Source organism: Nicotiana tabacum, chromosome 3, assembly GCF_000715075.1.
Source record: "Nicotiana tabacum cultivar K326 chromosome 3, ASM71507v2, whole genome shotgun sequence".
Taxonomy (NCBI): Eukaryota; Viridiplantae; Streptophyta; class Magnoliopsida; order Solanales; family Solanaceae; genus Nicotiana; species Nicotiana tabacum.
Window position 1 is genome coordinate 53,546,611 of NC_134082.1, and position 13,374 is coordinate 53,559,984.

A 13,374-nucleotide genomic window follows, 5' to 3' on the forward strand; every position below is an offset into this window, starting at 1 on the left:
CAACTGGGGATCTCTTTCTTATGAAACTTTATTAAAATCATTGAAGAGTTGTTTGAAGCTGAATGAGAATGAGAATGGGAAAGAGAAAGACAAAGATAAAGACAATGATAGCTGCACTATACTTAACTTTCCTTTTGCCTTTTGTGTTTGGATTATGGAAGTAATTCCTATTTTCCAGGAAAAACAATTTGTGAACTTCCAAGAATCTGGTTATCCTCGGATGTTATGTTATTCGGAAATGAAATCTCCACAGTATGATTCTCTGTGTAAAAAATACTTCCATAATAAAAATGTAAGTTAATCTAATTACTAGCTATTTTTTTTGTTTATTTGTTTTAGTTCTGAAAACTTATGTTTATTTTTTGTTATATTATAGTTGTATAAGTTAATCGAGGTGTCACCATTTATGCCTGTTCAAGAAGATACAGAGCCTATTAGTGTGGAAGAGCCAATTTCTCAAGATCAAAGCTCAATGCCTTCTTCCACACAATTTGATGAAGTCATGCTTAAGGAAATTGTTAAAGTAGGTTTTATGCCTTTGAATAGCATTACTTTTTATTTGATTATTTTTTTCTTACGAGACTTTTTTGTTTTTATGTTTTTTGATTCAGAGATTATCAGAGAGTTTTAAGAAGGATCTACAAACTGAAGTTACTAGAATAAATCAGAAAATAGCTGTATCGGAAAAAAGATTGAGAATGAAATCATGGTAATATCATTAATTTTAGTTAGTCTAAGTTCAGGACTTTGTGTCCTTAACTTTTGAACTTAAAACTATAAGTTAAGGACTGCATGTCCTTAACTTTTGAACTTAATACTTGAAGTTTAGGACCAAGAGTCCTTAACATTTGAACTTAAAACATGAAGTTTAGGACCAAGTGTCCTTAACTTTTGAACTTATAACTTGAAGTTTAGGACCAAGTGTCCTGAACTTTTGAACTTGAAACTTGAAGTGCAGGACCAAGTGTCCTTCACTTTTTAACTTGGAATTCAAAGTTAAGGACTGCATGTCCTTAACTTTTGAACTTGTTACTCTAAGTAAAGGACTGCCTGTCCTTAACTTCTTTACTTGTAACTTGAAGTTTAGGACTAGCTGTCCTTAACTTTCTAACTTAGTTTCTTTCTCAGGATTTAAAGAAAAGTCTAGGATCAAAGCTTGATACTTTGTTGAAGATTTATGTGAAACCTGATGAAAGGAGCATAGAGAGAGAATCTAGTGTTCAAAGTACTAAAGATCGAGTTGATGATCATTGTCGTGGTATAGAGCCTACTGTTACAATTAACAAAGATGCATATGGTGATGAACGTGATGATATGGATGTGCATGCAGAAGTTTAGTATGAAAGCGATTTTAGAGATGCACATCTAGATGATGAAACTGAGAATGTCACTGCTATTAGGAAAAGTTAGATATACATTTTGAATTTGTTTCATTGAAATTTATATTCAATAGCGTAATACATATAAAAATTTTTGTGATTACAAATATTTGTAGAATCTATTGGTGGAGTGAAAGTTCAAGATGTAGGAGAATGTCAAGACCAGGAAAATCCAAAAGAGATAGGAGTAACAGAATTTTTTTGTAAATGTGGATTGCAATCTCATGAGGATTTAGAAAGTTCATTGGGAACAAGTGTTAGTGAGATTGTATGCAAATGCTTAGAAGGAACATATGATCTGTCTACACCTCTGTCATATAAAGAGAAATTTGGAGTTCAAACTTGTGCCAATCAAGGTTAGATAAAATTTTCATTATATATTGAATGTTAGTTTTAGTGAATTATTGGAATGGGTATTAATTGCAAATGTTACAGAATCTTTTGAAGCTGCAAGGGAAGAAGCTGTAGTGGAGTATCAAGAGAAAAGTGGAGTACAATCTCAAAACATAGAAAATACTGAAGGAACAAGCAGAAGTGAGATTGTTTCCAAATGCATAGATGGAACATGTAATCTCTCTACACCTCCCTCTATTACCGACAATATTGGAACCCAAGAAAATGCTAGTGAAGATAATGATTTAATTGGGATGATCTTGACTATTGCAAATGGTTAGACAGTGTTTTTTAATTTTATACATGTTTGTTTTAATCAAAGATTAGTAACTCCAAGTACACAAATGAGAATTGATGGGGGTTTATTTATGGAGGTTGAAGGAAATGTTGAAGAAGAGCTTGGTCGAGGTAAAAGGAATAAGAAGCTTAGTTGGCAGTTGAAATCTCCTTTTGATCAGGAAAGAAAAATAGGAACATCGATGGCAGACAATCAAAATACTCCCAAGAGTTCAAGCTGGATAAAATCAACATATACTCATAGGTGTATTTTTCATTATGCTACAGATGATGCAAAATTATTGAAGAAATTCATTGTGTGGATGGGCAATGAGAAAAGGAGAGGTCGCAAAAAAGAGAAAGTTCCTTAATGTATTTTAGTATTGATATTGAAATTGCTAAAGTTAAGTGTCCTTAACTTCTATCATTGTAAGTGTAAGTTTAGGACCAAGTGTGCTTAACTTTTGAATTTGAAAATCAAAGTTAAGGAGCAAGTGTCCTTAACTTTTGATATTGTAAGTCAAAGTTCAGGACCATGTGTCCTTAACTTTCGAACCTGTAATTCAAAGTTAAGGACTGCCTGTCCTTAACTTTTGAACCTGCAAGTCAAACTTAAGGACTCATGTCCTTAACTTTTGAACTTGATACTCAAAGTTCAGGACAAACAGTCCTTAAGTTTTGAACTTTGAACTCAAAGTTAAGGGCATGAGTCCTTAACTTTTGAACTTGATACTCAAAGTTAAGGACAGACAGTCCTTAAGTTTTGAAATTTGAACTCAAAGTTATGGACAAAGTGTCGTAAACTTTTAAACTTGTAAGTCTAAATTCAGGAGCATGTGTCCTTAAATTTTGAACTTGAAACTCAAACTTCAGGACCAAGTGTCCTTAGCTTTTGAACCTGTAATTTAAATTTAAGGACTACCTGTCCTTAATATTTCAACTTGAAAGGCTAAGTTCAGGACTAACTTCTAACTTTGATATTTTCAAAATTTTCAAGGGACAAACTGATATATATGCTGATGATAATGGTGTGAAAAAGAATCCATACAAATTGTATCATCAAAAAATCAATAGCAAAATGTTCTTCCTTGAGCTTTCAGATAGCAGCTTTGTACTTGATGATAAGGTTAAATAATTCGCAAGACATTTATTTTCTTTATTCTTAATTTATTATTTTTTAATTGTTTTATGACTGATGGATTTGTTTTATTTTTTGCCTTTTTATGAAGCATATTGACATTGCCCTGTATTATCTGAGAAAGAATGAATGCTACCACCCTCGCGACCATCCTCTTCGTTGCACAACTACTGATATTCTTTTTGATAACTATATGGTGCTTGTGTATAAAGATTTCAGTAAAGATGCTACTGATGACTTTTGGAGTGCTGGTGATAATCAGTTGCTTGTGACACCATATGTGTGGGGGGACAGTCGTAGATGTGGAATTGCTTGGACAGAGGTTGACAAAATCTTTTTTCCATGTCAGTGTCATGTCCCTAACCCCGAACCCGGTCGTGATGGCGCCTCTCTTGAAGACAAGGCCAGCCAGTCTAACCCAATTCATCTTTTAAAGTAGTTAATTAACACAAATATAGATAATAAGGTGGAAGTCTAGCCCGACACAGCCCTAACCGAGGTGTCACAAGTCACGAGCATCTATAAGAATGAAATTTCCACTTTACATTCTAGAAATACACTGAACAAGAATAATGAATAACATAGAAAGACAGTGGTGCTGCAAACGCTGGCAGTCACCTCGCTAAAACCTCTACAACTCTGCCTCAACGCAGCCAATACCCGCTACCCGGTGAATAAATACCTGCAATTGCACGCGAGGTGCAGGGAGTAAAGTGAGTACTCCAACTCAGTGAGTAATAAAGGTAAATAATAACTGAGCAACAAGAAATCACGTAAAGCAACCAAAATGCTATATAGAAGCAGTGTAAAACTCCTTGAGAAAAATGAGTGAAACTGTGAATTCTTTAGAAAATACCTTGGCTCAGTTTTAAACCTCTTTTGAAAATGATCTTTTCAACAGTTGTGAAATAATTTCAAAACAACTAGTGCCGCTATGCACAGAAATCTGCCCCTCAGGCATAAATACCACAGTTAAACAAGTAAAAGACAAGTGAGTATGCAAAATGAACATATAAACCTCGCCCCTCGGGCAATCATATAGAATAGTACCAACCCCTCGGGCACAAATTAGTTCCTGGTCAGCCATTGTTACCTGACCTCACGGTGTTATTCCTGGTCAGTCATTGTTACCTGACCAAATTGCATCATACAGTGTCATTGTTACCACTGTCCTGGTCAGTCATTGTTACCTGACCAAATTGCATCATACAGAGTCATTGTTACCACTGTCTCAAATCGCAATAATAACATAAGTCCTGAAAGCCTTCTCACTTCACTCATAAGGCCTGAAAGCCTTCTCACATCACTCATAAGGCCTGAAAGCCTCCTGACATCACTCATAAGGCCTGAAAGCCTTCTCACATCACTCATGAGGCCTGAAAGCCTCCTCATATCACTCAAGACACCGTGTGGCATAAATAGTAACTCAGGCCCTCGGCCTCATATCACTCAGCATATCCTCACATATGGCCCTCAGCCTTACTTAGTCCGAAAATCATCACAAGCCCGTTGGCCCTTGGCCAATTGTAAAACAGTAGTTCTCAGCCCAAAATATCATTTAGAAATATCATTTGAGTTTCAAATCTGTATAAAAGTGGTTGAGTTTGTAAAACAATAATCATCAACAGGACTGAGTTTAAATATAAGTCAAAATAATGAGTAAATAGTGATAAAAATTCCCGAAGGATTCAAATAATTGGAACGAAGCCCAAATATGGCAAACAACCCAAATCATGATGATAACAAATCAGTTTCAATCAAATATGCAGTAAAATCATCAATACGAGATGAACCAAGTCACAATCCCCAGTAGTAAAGGACCTCGCGCTCATCATCCAGCGCGTGTCTCACCTCAATATAGCACTACGATGTGCAATCCGGGGTTTCAAACCCTCAGGACATCATTTACAATCATTACTCTCCTCGAACCGGCTAATTCTCTAGCTTGCGATGCCTTTGCCCCTCAAATTGACCTCTGAATGCCTCGAATCTAGCCATAACGATTCGATTCAGTTAATAAAAATTATAGGAATTAATTCCATATGGAATTCTACATTTTCCATCAAAAATCTGAAATTACACTCAAAATTCGCCCGTGGGGCCCACTTCTCGGAACCCGACAAAAATTACGGAATATGAACCCCCATCCAACCACGAGTCCAACCATACAAATTTTACCAAAATCCAACATCGGATTGACTTTCAAATCTTAAAAATTCATCTTTATGGAATTTTAGAAAATTCCTCCATTTCTCTTCAAATATCAATAATCTAATGCCAAAAATGAAGATTTATTCATGAAATATAAATACAAGGGAGTCAAGAACACTTACCCCAAGAATTTCCATGATTTCTCGCTCAAAATTGACCAAAACCCGAGCTTGGCAGTCAAAAAAATGTGAAGAAACCCGGACTGATTCTCCTATAATCTGTCCAGAATTCGGGGGTACTGTTCACATAATGTTACTGTTCACGGGGCACTGTACATGGCACTGTTCACAGGGTACTGTACACGGTACTGTTCACGAGATACTGTACATGATACTGTTCACGTGGTACTATTTATGCAATTTTCTGCAATTTTTCTAAGTCCAAAATCACTCTAAGACACCTCCGAAACACATCCGAGCCCTCGGGGCTCCTAACCAAACACATACACTAACTCAACAACATCGAACGAACTTAACCGTGCTATCAAATCGCCAAAATAATACCATATACCACGAATTAAGCTTTAAAATCCAAGAATTCTTTCAAATTTCATAAAACATCAAATTTTCCATTTCGAGTCCGAAACACGTCAAACGACGTCCGTTTTCAACCAAACTTTACAGAAAGTGCTTAAACCATATATAAGACCTATATCGGGCACCAGAACTAAAATACAGACCCGATATCATCACTTTCTAATCAAATTTCATTTCCATTTTCCTTAAATATTTTCAGAAAACAATTTTACTCAAAAATTTATTTCTCGGGCCTGGGACCTTGGAATTCAATAATTCTTGTTTCTATGGGTCACAAATAATGATACAAACATAGTCTTTCAGTCGAAACTCAATTCGGAGCTCATTTGCTCAATTCAATACCCATTTCACTCGTTAAACAATTAACTCATGTTTCGTGTGAAAAACCCAATCGCGACTTGATGAAATTAGACCAAACTTTCCAGATCAGTCCTATAATTCATTATCAAAATTCCGGAAGTCTTGAAATCAAATTTCGATCTCTAGAACTAATAATGGACCTTTGGATCATTACATGCTTATGCTCAAAATGGCAAAATCTTCCAAAAACTCTTCCAAAACTTATCCGAGCCTCATGGGACCCCGACCAAATATGCCAACACACCCCATAACATCATTCAAACCTTTTCCAATCAACAAAATACCTCAAACAACATCAAAACCATCAATTCACATCGAATTCAAGCCTAAGTTTTCCAAAAACTTCCGAAACACGCATTTGATCAAAAACTTGACCAAATCACCTCCGAATGACATAAAATTTTTCACACACATCCCAAATCACATAATGAAGCTAAAACAACTCTGATAATTCCATTCCGACCCTTGGATCAAAATCTCACCTATCAACCGAAATTCGCTAAAATACTACTTTTGCCATTTCAAGCCAAATCCCACACCGGACCTCCAAAACCAATTTCGATCGTGCTCCTAAGTCATAAATCACCTAATGGAGCTAGACAAATCATAAAAATTCTGATCTAAGATAATTTACACATAAGTCAACTCTTGGTCAAGCCTTTCAAATTCAAAGCATTCAACTGAGACTATTCTTCTAAATTCATTCTGAATAACTTGAAACCCAACACCAATGATTTACATAAGTCATAATACACCACACGGGTCAAGTATTGCCCAAGAACTGGCGAGCGAAGTGCAAAAGCTCAAAACGACCGGTCGGGTCGTTATAGTCGGCTCCCTTCAGAAGATGATAATGCTGTGACACACTTTCTTTTGGCGGTATTGGACTTGAATCAGAAAAAGATTGATGTATACGATTCCATATATAGTGAGCCATATGAGGTAGGAATGAATCACATGAAAATGTATGCACGCATGATCCCCCACTTGGTAAAGTTCTCACAGTTTGACAAACATCACAAGTCTTTTGGAAATACCTTCAACAAATTTGACATTCAGTGGCAAAGATCACCACACCAGACTGGATCGTACGTGTTGTTATTTGTTATATTATTTATATGTACTTTAGATTTATTGTTTAATTCACTACATATCTTACATTTTTCTTAGGATTGATTGTGGTGCATTCCTGATCAAATATGTGGAGTTGTTGATGATTGGAAAGGGTGTAGAGAAATTCCAACCTGAAGACATTAAAGACTTTAGAAAAGAACTTGTCACAAATCTTTGGGCACATGGTGAGTGGAAAAGAAATTTTGGTTATGATACACCACTAGAAAATGTTGGCGATGATTATGAGAGTGAAAATGAAACTTGCTGTCAAAAGGAGTTGTAGTTTAGTTGTAAAGAAAGTAAGTTGTGGTTGATCTTTTGTATTAAATTACTGTAAAGAATCCATATGAATTCTGCAAGTTCAGAAACTTCTTAAATATTCTGTAAATTCCTCAAAAGGCACTTATATTTTGTTTGCTTAGCATAATTTTTTGTCACAACTATGCAAAATTACAATTTCAGAAGTAATATCAAGGCATCATGTTATTAATTTCTTTGTTTCTCTCAAGTGTTGATTTGTCCATTGAGTTTGTTAGTATTAGTTCATGACTAAGTGTAATTGAACTTCAAATTCAAAGTTAAGGACCAAGTGTCCTTAACTTTTGAACTTTGAATACAATGTTAAGGACTGGTTGTCCTGAACTTCTGAATGTGTAATTCAAATTTAAAGACTGCTCGTCCTTAACTTTTGAACATGCATGTCAAACATAAGGACTCCTGTCCTTAACTTTTGAACGTGTAATTAAAACTTAAGGACTGTCTGTCCATAACTTTTTAACCTGCAAGTTAAACTTAAGGACTCATGTCCTTAACTTTTGAACTTCAAACTCAAAGTTAAGGACAAACAATCCTTAAGTTTTGAACTTTGAACTATAAGTTAAAAACTGCTTATCCTTAACTTTTGAACTTGAAACTTAAAGTTAAGGACATACAGTCCTTAAGTTTTGAACTTTGAACTATAAGTTAAGGATTGTCTGTCCTTAACTTTTGAACTCTCAACACAAAGTTAAGGACTGCCTGTCCTGAACTTTTGAACGTGTAATTCAAACTTAAGGACTGCCTGTCCTTAACCTTTGAACTTTGAACTTTGAACTCAAAGTTAAGGACTTCCTGGCCTTAACTTTTGAATGTGTAATTCAAACTTAAGGACTGTCTGTCCATAACTTTTTAACCTGCAAGTCAAACTTAAGGACTCCTATCCTTAACTTTTGAACTTGAAACTCAAAGTTAAGGACAAACAGTCCTTAAGTTTTGAACTTTGAACTATAAGTTAAGGTTTGAACTTTGAACTATAAGTTAAGGACTGCCTGTCCTTAACTTTTGAACTTGTAACTCAAAGTTAAGGAATGCCTGTCCTTAACTTTTGAACATGCAAGTCAAAGTTAAGGACTTTTGTCCTTAACTTTTAATCTTTGAACTCAAAAGAAACAAAAAGAAGGTAAGCAGAAAGAAATTTTGAAAATTCAGACTTCTGCTCAAATAAGAATAATCTAAATGAATCTAATTTATAGCAAAAACTTAAAAGAGTCGATAAACAAAAGTGGATATATTTACTATTCTCTATACTTTCTTGAAAATGGATGGACTGCAGGAAAATATATAAAAGGTGTTCTATTATGACCAATTCTTCTACAACGACCACATTTGAATGTTATTTTTGATGACTCGGTAGCTAGAATATGTCTTTTCTTCTGCCTTCTACCTGGCGGCACTTTGAAATCTGGAGGTTTAACAACTTGTGACTTAACACTCTCTGGTACAATCCAAGAATCATTATGTCCTATAGGATGTATTTGTCTTTCATATGTTTTCAGCCAAAATTCCTTTAAATACCAGTTCGAACAAAAGTTAAACTTCTTGATGTTTCTCTTCTCGATAGCTGCAATTGCATGTATGCATGGCAGTTCATCAAATTGAAACCGAAAACAATCACATGTTCTTTTGTTTAAGTCCACCAAGAAAGTTATTCCTTTTTCTTCAACTCTAGAACACCACGAATCAATAGGGAAGACCTTTAATGTTGAAAAATTATAAGTTAGTACATTATGTTAAATTATATTAAAATAATAAGCTAAGCATAGAACATAATAATTACATTCAAAGTAAATGCTAAATCTATCTTTTTTCTTCAATTCCTCCTCTACCCAACAAGAAACATCATAAAAAGTTCCTTTTGCTTCATTTCTTCTTTCATAAAACCAACGTTGTAGTTTCACTTGAATAAAATCCATCATTCTTAATATAGGAAGCTCCCTTGCTTCTAATAGGATAGAATTCATTGACTCAACTATGTTTGTTGTGAGAATGTCATATCTTCGTCGTGGACTACAAGAACGTGCCCACCTTTCCGGTGGTTCTTCCATTAAGTAGTCATAAGTCTTCTTATCTACTTTGCTATATCTAACATGTATAGGTCAAATTCTTTGCGCCTGTATACTCTTGCATCACTTTGGAAAAGTTTTATGACATCACTTTTCACCTTCCTTCGCTTTAGGTTCTACTCCAAATGCTAGATGCAAATCCCATGATGGCTTTCAGGATATACCTTTGCAATGCCATATGCAATAGCTTGATGCCTGTTTGATAAAAAAATTAAATTCTCACAGCTCCCAATTGCATTGCGAAGCTGACTAAAGTACCACTCATAGGAATTGTTATTTTCAGATTCTGCTATTCCAAAGGCTAGTGGGAAAATTTGGTTATTTGCATCCTGTAAAACTGAAATCATTAAAACACCACGAAATTTTGACTTCAAAAAAGTTGCATCAACAGCAATGACTGATCTACAATGATTCCAAACAGATATTGATGTTCCATATGCATAAAACATATAAAGAAACCTAAAACTACAATATAAAATAAGGTTAACAGAAGTTAAGGATAGGTAGTCCTGAACTTTAGATTATAAGGTTAAAAGTTAAAGACGGTCAGTCCTTAACTTAGAGTTTCAAGTTATAAAGTTAAGGACATGCAGTCCTTAACTTTGAGTTCAAAGTTCAAAATTTAAGGACAGACAGTCCTTAACTTTGAATTACAAGTTAAAAAGTTAAGGACAGCCAGTCCTGAACTTCTAGTTACAACTCAAAAGTTAACTAGTTAAAGACAACATGTCCTAAATTTTATAAAATACACTAATAAACTTTTTTTTGATTGTTTACCTGTTGTTGTCGTCTATCTTTATGTTAGTATAAGTTCCCGGGTTTTTACTTGTCATCATATACAAGTATGAAGACAATAATTCATAATTCTCTTCGGGAGTTCCTCTTATTAAAGCAGAAGCAAGTTGAATAGCACTCCACGCCTTGTGATATCCAATGTCTCATCCATGCAATTTTTGCATCTCTGCCATGACAAAAGCTGGTGTAACTTCAAACCTTGGGTCTCGAAGATTGTCAATAATGTAACCACTAATCAACTTTGAAGTTGCATGCCTTTGATCAGGTTTCATAGTGTTAACAGAGCAGTCATGCTTTTTCTCAATCTTTACTATATTGAACATTGTTGAATCTTTAATTATGAAAGCACGCACACACCAACCACACCTATCATCATTGCAATTCAACGAATACCTTGTTGATCTTGATCTAACAACCTTGAATTCAAAATGTCCTTTAATTGCTATGTTCAAAAAATAGTTAACTATACTCTTCTTTTTGTCAAATACTGATCCCACTTTTATTTTATCCAACAAAGCATTTTATCTTAATATCGTAGTTAGGGATTCATTTTGTTTCAAATTTGATCTTCGTCTAGTTAGTTGAGTAGAGGTTTTTCAGCAACTTCTTCGATTACCGATGCACTCTCTAAGACTTGAATACCCAAAGCTTATTCGTTGTCAATCTATAATGCTTTGTCCTTCTACTTGAATAGAATCAAATGTTTGAAGCACCTCTTCAGTTATTGGTTGAGCTTCAACCATATCTATTTCCATTATCTGTTGACATTTGTTTTGATTGTCATGTTGAGTTTCTCTGTTGACATGTGTTTGAAGCATCTCTTCAGTTATTGCTTGGGCTTCAACCATATCTATTTCCATTATTTGTTGGCATTTGTTTTGATTGTCATGTTGAGTTTCTGTGTTGATATGTTCGTTGCTTGTTGATCCAAAATTTCTTTCCAAAATATCAACAATGAAACGATAGCCCTTGAAGAGTGAATGAGTTTTTAGTAACTCTATACATGTGTGAAGATCTAAATCTTTGGATACAAGCATTCCCTTGCTTGTTCCAAGGTTGATACCAAACCATATCACTGCTTCAAACGTATGTCTATCCAATTCAATAACTTCAAAGATCTATTTAATGAAATCTTCAAACCGAATTGCCTCAGGTACTAGAACAAGCTTTGTTTGATGATCAAGATATTTATAGTCTTCAGTCTATCTACCATTAAAAGCAACTATAATACATATTTTTTCCATCCTGCAAGTCAAGAGAATGGGAAACTCAGGACATATTTTATAATGCAATCCTTGTATAATTAAGAACATGTACTGTAAGTTCAAGACCAAGTTAAGGACCAAGTGTCCTTAACATTGGACTTGGAATTCAAAGTTAAGGACTGCCTGTCCTTAACTTTTGAACCTGTAATTCAAACTTAAGGACTGTCTGTCCTTAACTTTTGAACCTGCAAGTCAAACTTAAGGACTCTTGTCCTTAAATTTTGAACTTGAAACCCAAAGTTAAGGACTACTGTCCTTAACTTTTAAACTTATAACTGTAAGTTAAGGACCAACTCTCCTTAAATATTGAAAATTCAGGACCAAGTATCCTGAACTTTTCAACTTGAAACTCAAACTTGTGGACCTAGTGTCCGTAACTTTTTCAAAACAATTTGCAAAACTATGACAGTATGTCCTTAATATACAGAACAACAACAACAAAGTTAAGGACATTGTGTCCTTAACTTTTTCAATTCAATTTGCAAAATCAGGACACTATGTCCTTAATATTATGTTCTCAATTTTTATAGAATTATCACAGGATGTGATGTCCTTAACTTTATAAATCCAGAAATTCAAAAGAAAATCAATTTTCTACTTACTGTATAAAAATCAATAGAAATCGGAAAAAGTATAACTATGTCAAAATAAAAATCAATAGAAACACATAAAAGTATAACTTGCTGTAAATCTATGTCAATTTTTGGATGAAAATGTTGAATTCTATAGTTTGAAATCGGAAGAAAATCTTCTGCAATTTTGACGATCGTGTATAAATCTTCTATAGTTTAGCGTTGCTACTGATCACGTAGGTATAAGTTATAGCAGAAGGGTATTTTCGTCAAGTCAGGTATAAGTTTATTAAACCAATGGCTAAAGACTAAAGACATTTAAAACATTGACTTTAAAATAAAGACATGTGCTGTTAGTGGCTATTTGTGCACATCGCCCCCGAATTGGGCACTAGACTTTTACCAGTAAATTCTGTTACTGCCTCTTCCTCTAACCTCTTCTCTTCTTCTATATTTCCCTAATTTCTTCCTCTTCCTAACTCGAATTCCTCCATTACAGGCGTACGTGAAGACCTTCAATGGAGAATTAGTTCGTATTTCTTTGTATTCATTTGAGCTCCACTACTGTAACCCATTCAAATAATAATAAAACTCCATGTTTGTTCAATTTTCCATTTGAGTACATTACACGTTACTGTCTCCCCTTTTACTTAGTTTTGCCTCATTTTTTTAAAAATTATTTTCCGGGGATATTTTGCTTTTGTAAAGAAAAATTATTCAGGAGTAATGATGCATGAAAAATGACTCTGCAAATGTCATGACCCAAAATCCACTAAGGGTCGTGATGGCGCCAGACACCATTGTCAGGCACGCCAATACTAAATAACTAGTAATTTTTTGTTTTAGATATTTCTAAATTCACTTCTTTTATACATTTAAACAATAAGGAATAAATTTCAATGAATAAATAATGATATCTTTAACAATCTCAAAATACTGACTACTCCCATAGACA

The 13,374-nt window shown here is 34.4% G+C and overlaps 1 protein-coding gene across 1 annotated transcript; it reads right to left on the reverse strand.

The window, feature by feature from the left end:
* Window positions 1–8,959: 8,959 nt before the first annotated feature.
* Window positions 8,960–9,769, reverse strand: LOC142176336 (uncharacterized). Its single transcript, XM_075243521.1, has 3 exons — window positions 9,502–9,769; window positions 9,109–9,285; window positions 8,960–8,991 (listed from the first exon to the last, which is right to left on the reverse strand). Exons 1-3 carry the CDS (start codon window positions 9,767–9,769, stop codon window positions 8,960–8,962), a joined length of 477 nt encoding a protein of 158 aa, XP_075099622.1.
* Between the last annotated feature and the right edge of the window lie 3,605 nt (window positions 9,770–13,374).

Excerpts from the sequence above, each read along its gene's own strand:
- LOC142176336 (XM_075243521.1), bottom strand. The coding sequence starts at position 9,769 with ATGGAAGAACCACCGGAAAGGTGGGCACGTTCTTGTAGTCCACGACGA. Across the intron at positions 9,286-9,501 it reads ATTTAGCATTTACTTTGAAT|CTATCGAGAAGAGAAACATC; the intron begins GTAATTATTATG and ends ATGCAATTGCAG. Across the intron at positions 8,992-9,108 it reads AGATTTCAAAGTGCCGCCAG|TCCATCCATTTTCAAGAAAG; the intron begins GTAGAAGGCAGA and ends ATTTTCCTGCAG.